The sequence below is a fragment of the Barbus barbus genome (assembly GCF_936440315.1).
Source record: "Barbus barbus genome assembly, chromosome: 29".
In the NCBI taxonomy this organism is placed as follows: Eukaryota; Metazoa; Chordata; class Actinopteri; order Cypriniformes; family Cyprinidae; genus Barbus; species Barbus barbus.
In genome coordinates, this window is record NC_136757.1 from 5151267 (window position 1) to 5159371 (window position 8105).

General features: G+C 35.5%; 1 protein-coding gene across 2 annotated transcripts; it reads left to right on the forward strand.

Moving 5' to 3' along the window:
- Positions 1 to 369: 369 nt before the first annotated feature.
- LOC306848889 (NFU1 iron-sulfur cluster scaffold homolog, mitochondrial-like) lies at positions 370 to 7554 on the forward strand (the record flags this gene model as incomplete). Of its 2 annotated transcripts, none has more annotated exons than XM_079383674.1 (8): positions 370 to 469; positions 1018 to 1109; positions 1193 to 1328; positions 2889 to 2955; positions 3031 to 3148; positions 3242 to 3305; positions 5908 to 6082; positions 6458 to 7554. In XM_079383674.1, 8 exons carry the CDS (start codon positions 411 to 413, stop codon positions 6497 to 6499), a joined length of 753 nt encoding a protein of 250 aa, XP_079239800.1. In that variant the 3' UTR covers positions 6500 to 7554. The 2 variants fall into 2 exon arrangements, with proteins under 2 accessions (XP_079239800.1, XP_079239801.1); XM_079383675.1 differs by having other exon boundaries at positions 411 to 469; positions 1033 to 1109; positions 6458 to 7335.
- Between the last annotated feature and the right edge of the window lie 551 nt (positions 7555 to 8105).

An 8105-nucleotide genomic window follows, 5' to 3' on the forward strand; every position in this document is an offset into this window, starting at 1 on the left:
TGGCTACACTAAGGTAAATACTACATAATATCTTACTTGTTTATTAAATTTACATGCTAATTAAGTAGGTCATACATCTCCACTGAAGATTTACAGGGTTCCAGCCTGTAAGGAGGTGTCTTTGTTGAACTGTACCAACATATTGGATGGTGCAAAGATAACATTTTATGTTTATTATATTTAATTATAATAATTTTAATATAGCCTACATATACATTGCATTTCTCAGTCACTAGAGAGCGCCACTCTAATTTATTTATCATTAACTTCTCATCGTATGTTAGGTGTAGTTTGAGATGGAGAACTTTTGGGCCGCCCTAAATATGCAATATTTTTGTTGTTAAAATCTGACTTCCGCCCCGCATAAGAGCCAGGATGTGACGTCTCAAAGTCTTCCTGCCCTCACAAGCATGGCGGCGTACAGGAGCGTCGGGGTTGGAAGGAATTTATCTGCACTTTTAACGAGATCGTGAGTCGTTACTGTGCTTTGAGTTTCTGTATCAGTGAGGATATATGTATGTAATGTCCTTCAGGTGCTTCGAGTCTCGTGAAGCATTTGCGGTGTAAAGTGTTTCGTAATATTACAGTGTCACTGACAAGGTCTGACAGGGTACTTATTGGACAAATAATATCATGAATATTCATAAGTTAATGCACTGTTATTAACACTGTTTTGTACACTTTTGAACATATGTTATTCATTTTATAGACTGGCCTCTGGCAAAGTTACTGCAAACCTCTCGTTACAAAAGTGATAAACTTTGGCCTTAAAAACCACAATAATAATGGGATGTTTGTCAAGCATGGATCCTTGCATTCATGCCAACTTACCTACGTTTTATGTTGTAGTAATTTGTTAGAAACTATAACTACTACTACTTTATTATATTATTGAATATAACTATAATAATTTTTGTAAAGGCACTTCTTCTATATGTTATTGTAGGGAATATCAGAAACATGCCCTATTCTGAAAATCTGTCCAGTTGAATACGTTATAATTCACTGTGTTCAAAGGTATCCTGTGTGCAGTTACCATGGAACGGGGCTCACCAGACTTCACAAAGTGGCCAGAAGTCCCATTCCACAACAAACAAGCACTACGTTTAGTAAGTGTTAGCATGATTCGGGTTGCATGCTACTGTAAAGTGTTTGGTTGGAATGGATCGTGACGTTTCTTTCCTCTCATCAGTCAGAAACATGTTTATTCAGACCCATGACACTCCGAACCCAAACAGCCTGAAGTTTCTTCCTGGTCGTGTGGTGCTGGAGTCAGGGACTATGGACTTCGCTGGACCTAGAGATGCTTATTGTTCACCCTTGGCAAGGTAGAGTTTGTATTTCACCCAGAATACTCACTTTTTGCACGGCATTTTATTTTCTGATTAATTGCTAATGCATTATCAGTCATAATTCATATTGTGATCTACAAGTTATTCTTTTTTACACTAAGAAATAGTCAGTTTAAATGATTTCTGCACCAGTAGTGACATCAGACAAATGTGCAAAAACAACTGAATTTCTCATGATGATTGTCTGTTCAAAAGGCACACACTATCATAGGTGTTGTTGGTTATGGATCCAAATCCTAAGAAACTCTTCATATCTCTTTATGATCTGATTGGCTCTAACCTAACTAACAGATAACATAAGCAACAGTTTCACCATTTTTACTAATTAATTTTGATGGAATCACAAATGTTATTTTCTTGATGTGGTTAATCTGAAATTCTGAATGTATGCATGAGGCTTTAATAAACAATTTTTTTCTGTTGCAGGGGTTGCTTCATTAGTAACCTTTCTAGATATGAGTAAAATATGTAAATATTGTTAAGAAAAAAAAAAACAATTATTTATATATATATATATATATATATATATATATATATATATTTATTTTTTTATTTTTTTTCTTAACATTATTTACATATTTTACTCATGAATATTTTTTATATATTCATGTAAATATTTTTTACAAAAATATTGTACAATATATTGTAAAATATATTTTATAAATTATATATAAAATATTTTGAAATGTTTATTTTATGTTTAAATATATAACATATTTTCTTAATTTTCTTCACCTTACTTTCTCTCATTTAAAAAAAAAAAGGACCACAAAACCAGTCGTAAGGGTCAATTTTTTGAAATTGAGATTTATACATCATCAGAAAGCTGAATAATTAATCTTTCCATTGATGTATGGTTTGTTAGGAGAGGACAATATTTGGCTGCGATACATCTATTTGAAAATCTGGAATCTGAGGATGCAAAAAAATCTAAATATTGAAAAAATTGTCTTAAAAAGGTTCTTAGCAATGCATGTTACATGTTAATTTAGTTTTACAAAATATCATCATGGAACATGATCTTTACTTAATATCCTAATAACTTTTGGCATAAAAGAAAAATCTATAATTTTGACCCATACAATGTATTTTTGGCTATTGCTACAAATATACCCCAGCGACTTAAGACTGCTTTTGTGCTCCAGGGTCACATGTTTGCCTGAAGTTTTCAGATCTATAAAATGAAACTGATTTAAAAAGATTAAAATAGCTCTCTCTTAATAGACATATGATATTTCTGAAGAAAATTGATAGAAAAAATAATACTATTATCATCAATGGACATGAAATGAATCCTAAATTGTAGAATGGCTAAGGAGCAAGAGTAATATTGATGCTTGACTGAGCAAACACCATCATGATGGATATCTGTTTTCTCAGGAAGCCCATTTCAGTGATACCTGTCAGGCGTTGGGTTTGCTTTATGTGTGGTATTCAAAAAAATGCTTAAAACGGCTATAAATCCAGACGTGCATTTGTGAGAATGTTCCTGTGCGTTTTGCATCAACCAGTGCTGATGCTGTTTTCATTCTTCAGGCAGTTGTTCAGAATAGATGGAGTCAAGAGCGTCTTCTTTGGTCCTGACTTCATTACTATTACTAGGGTAAAGAACTGGCATTTTTTAACAGTATTTTAATGTAACTTCATTTTTTAAGCATTATATCTCTTTATCCTTCAGGCCGATGGTGAAACAGAGTGGAGAGTGATCAAACCGGATGTCTTCGCCACCATTATGGACTTCTTCACATCTGGACTTCCTGTTGTCAATGAGGCAGATGCTCCACGTGCCGACACAGGTTAAATGTCACCTTCTCTTATTTACTTCTCATCTTGACATCCTCATTGAATCCAAGGTCATTAAATATATTGTACATGCCCTATGTCTGCAGCTCCTTCTGAGGATGATGATGAGGTGGTGGCCATGATTAAAGAACTGCTGGACACACGCATAAGGTACCATAGTAAATTACTCTACATTTACTATAGCGTTTAATGCAGCCTTCAAATTAACTTTTTTTTATGTGGCATACAAATGTAGAAATGATCAGTCTATAATTTTAATGGTAGGTTTATTTGAACAGTGAGAGACAGAATAACAAAAAAAATAAAATCCAGAAAAACGCATTTCAAAAAAGTTATAAATTGATTTGCATTTTAATGAGTGAAATAAGTATTTGATCCCCTATCAATCAGCAAGATTTCTGGCTCCCAGGTGTCTTTTATAGAATTAAAGACCTGAGATTAGGAGCACTCTCTTAAAGGGAGTCTCAGCTTGTTACCTGTATAAAAGACACCTGTCCACAGAAGCAATCAATCAATCAGATTCCAAACTCTCCACCATGGCCAAGACCAAAGAGCTGTCCAAGGATGCCAGAGACAAGATTGTAGACGTACACAAGGCTGGAATGGGCTACAAGACCATTGCCAAGCAGCTTGGTGAGAAGGTGACAACAGTTGGTGCGATTATTCACAAATGGAAGAAACACAAAATAACAGTCAATCTCCCTCGGACTGGGGCTCCATGCAAGATCTCACCTCGTGGAGTTTCAATGATCATGAGAACGGTGAGGAATCAGCCCAGAACTACACGGGAGGATCTTGTCAATGATCTCAAGGCAGCTGGGAGCACAGTCACCAAGAAAACAATTGGTAACCCCTTATGCCGTGAAGGACTGAGATCCTGCAGCAAGGTCCCTCTGCTCAAGAAAGCACATGTACAGCCCCATCTGAAGTTTGCCAATGATTCAGAGGAGAACTGGGTGAAAGTGTTGTGGTCAGAGGAGACCAAAATCCAGCTCTTTGGCATCAACTCAACTCGCCGTGTTTGGAGGAGGAGGAGGAATTCTGCCTATGACCCCAAGAACACCATCCCCACCGTCAAACATGGAGGTAAAAACATTATGCTTTGGAGGGGTTTTCCTGCTAAGGGGACAGGACGACTGCACCACATCAAAGGGACGATGGACGGGGCCATGTACCGTCAGGACCAGGGCATTGCAAATGGGTCATGGATGGGTATTCCAGCATGACAATGACCCAAAACACACGGCCAAGGCAACAAAGGAGTGACTCAAGAAGAAGCACATTAAGGTCCTGGTGTGGCCTCGCCAGTCTACAGACCTTAATCCCATAGAAAATCTGTGGAGGGAGCTGAAGGTTCGAGTTGTCTAATGTCAGCCTCGAAACTTTAATGACTTGGAGAGGATCTGCAAAGACGAGTGGGACAAAATCCCTCCTGAGATGTGTGCAAACCTGGGAGCCAGAAATCTTGCTGACTGATAGGGGGTCAAATACTTATTTGACTCATTAAAATGCAAATCAATTTATATATTTTTTGAAATGCGTTTTTCTGAATGTTTTGTTTTGTCACTCACTGTTCAAATAAACCTACCATTAAAATTATAGATTGATCATTTCTTTGTCAGCGGAAAAATGTACAAAATCAGCAGGGGATCAAGTAATTTTTTCCCCCACTGTATGTTCTCATATCTCAAAAAGTGAGCATCCCAAATGAAACACAACCACCGAAATGATTGTCTACACAAACAGCAACTTGTATGAAGTATAAATATGTACATGGTAAGCACATACAAATATTGGGTAAATGGTCTGTTTTTAACTATTTGAATACTGAACCACATAAATGATTGATTTGTAATGCTCAACACGCAACAACTTGATTTAAGCTAACAACATGATTCTCTAATAAGCATAACTATACATAAAGTAGCAAAAACTAATTTTGGGTAAAAGCTCAGTTTTTATTATAAGTAAGGTATTAATGTACTGAACCTGTATTAATATTAAATAAAATGTATTTATAGGCAACATTTCTCTTGTTCCATCTTGGATTTATATTTACTTCTGAGTTTCTTATATATATATATATATATATATATATATATATATATATATATATATATATATATATATATATATATATATATATAAAAAAAAAGTATGCACTGTTATATTATAATATGACCAAAACAAGGTATCTTTGAGCTGTCAAGGTTTTAAACTTATACATTAACAGTTTTACTTTACTTTTCTAATACTTTTATTCAGAAAGGATGCAGGAAATTGATCTAAAGTGACTGTAGCACAAAGCTGCACAATTGTTTTCAACATAAATAATAATAAATGCTTCTTTAGCAGCAAATCAGTATATTAGAATGCTTTCTGAAGGATCATGTGACACTGAAGTAATGATGCTGACAATTCAACATCGCATCACAGGAATAAATACATTTTTATTATATTTTAAAATAGAAGGCAATTTCACACTGCACCAGCAGACACGGAAAAACAGCAACAGACAAGTTCATCTGGTTTCGTTAGATCAGTCTTGCTCCTCATTGTTTTTTCCACTGAACATGAACATGTTGACTCTGCATTTTTCAGGTCTTGGATTGTCTGGGGAGTGACATAATACCATCTGGTGACTGTCGCTGTTGGTCTGCATCTGTTGGTGCAGTGTGAAGTCGTAATCATAATCTTGAACATCTCTTCTTAATTCAGCAGCATGCTTTCTATTTTTGCATGTGTACTTCAGGCCCACAGTGCAGGAGGATGGAGGTGACGTGTTGTATCAGGGTTTTGAGGACGGTATTGTAAAGCTGAAGCTGCAGGGTTCCTGCACCAGCTGTCCCAGCTCCATCATCACGCTGAAGAGCGGCATCCAGAACATGCTGCAGTTCTACGTTCCCGAGGTGGAAGGAGTCGAGCAGGTGAGGAGTTAAGAACGGATAGTCTGCTCAGAAATGAGAGTGAGTAACAACGACACAATTCTCAAGTTGTACCCAACCTTTATGACTTTCTTTCTTCTGTGGAACATGAAAGAAGGTGTTTTGAAGAACGTGGGTAACCAAAGAGTTTTGGTTCTCATAGACTTCCATTGTAATTTTTGGCCATACAATGGATGTGAATGGAAACCGAAGCTGTTTGGTGACCAACATTCCTCAAAATATAATTTTACGTCATGCAAGTTTGGAATGACATGAATGATGACCGAACTCTCATTTTTGGGATACTAATTTTATTACAACAATCAGCAGTAAGATAAAGTGTTTCTGTGCTAATATTCTATGCCTTTAATCTTGCAGGTGAAGGAAGAGGATGTGAATGTTGAAAAGGAAGTCCAGTGATATGAGTTTCAGCTGACTGATGTCATTGCTTTCTTCCTAATAAATTACCCAGCACCCCTCTTTCCCATCAACATCCAATCATGTAGAAGGATCCTTGAGTTTCGTAGAGACTACTCCGTTACACAGGTGTAAAGAAAATGGACAAACTGTGTGTCTTCACACACCTTTAAACATATATTAGCTACAGACATTTATATCAAGTGTGCAGCAAATGTTTTTAGCCTGAATTTTTGCATAGACAATGTTTGGTTGGTGCTGTATCAGGTTTGGGTTGGTCATCCATAATATTTTATAGATTATCATTCGTTGCACTGGTAAAAGCAGAAGTTCATTTGTTAATAAGTTGCAATATGCTTTTCCCCAGACGCATGTAAATATTATCTTTAGAAATCTACTTGTTTCATGTTTAATGGATTTTCAGGAATCCTGATTGTATCATGGGTCATTCTACATAAAAAAAAAAAGAATTATTTAATAGAGAATAAATTTGTAAGATTGATAAATAATGAATCTTGCTTTTCATTTCATAGAAGGATGCACTAAATAAATGGAAAACATCAAATTCAAAATTATTTTCATTCACCATGGGCTCTGAAGTGCTTCTGCCGCTGGTGTTGTTCCTTGTAAGATGAATCATTTGAATTCCTCATTTGTTCTCCAGAGCAAAGCATCTGCTAAATGAATAAATATAACTGTGAATGAACGTAATTTTAATATCAAAGACATTTTGATTAGTGGCTATTCAAAATGGCCATTTTTGTCACAGCAAAGGGTCTGAATACTTAGGACCATGTGATATTTCAGTTTTTCTTTTTTAATAAATCTCCAAAAATGTCAACAATTCTGTGTTTTTCTGTCAATATGGGGTGCTGTGTGTACATTAATGAGGAAAAAAAATTAACATGATTTTAGCAAATGGCTGCAATATAACAAAGAGTGAAAAATTTAAGGGGGTCTGAATACTTTCTGTACCCACTGTATATATATATCAAATGCAGGATCAAATGCATAAATATTAAAGATAAAAAATAAGACAGGACATATAATAAATCTTTAAAAAAAAAGTTACAGTTCTGGTTTTGGCTTCTGATTGGTCAATACAGTGTTCCAGTTACTATAATATGAACAGCTGCTCACCAAATCAGTGCCTAGCTCCCATAGGGGATTATTGTTTTTGTTGCATAACATTTTTATGTCAGAAACCATATCCTCAAGAGGAGGGATAACAATTAATAAATTAGCTTATTAAAAGAATGCTCAAATACGTTTGTGTTGTCGGTGTTGCTATTTAGCAATTGTTTTATGTTAGTCTTTATATTATTTGTAGCAATCTTTTATCTAGGTGTCATATTCATTGTGTGGTTCACAAGAGGGACTGGATGAGCCATTGTTCACTTTTTTCTTTTCTTAACACTATAATGCATTCTGAAGAAGACCGGAATCATCTAATCCTACTCCATCTAACGAGAGAACAACTTAAGCCTTAATAAACCAAAAAAACTCCAGAGAATGTTCTTTTTCAGACTCACAAAGCTGAGTTTCTCCTCACTCATATCAATTGTACACAATATCGAAAGCATCCTCACTTTCTCAATCAGTGAGAAAA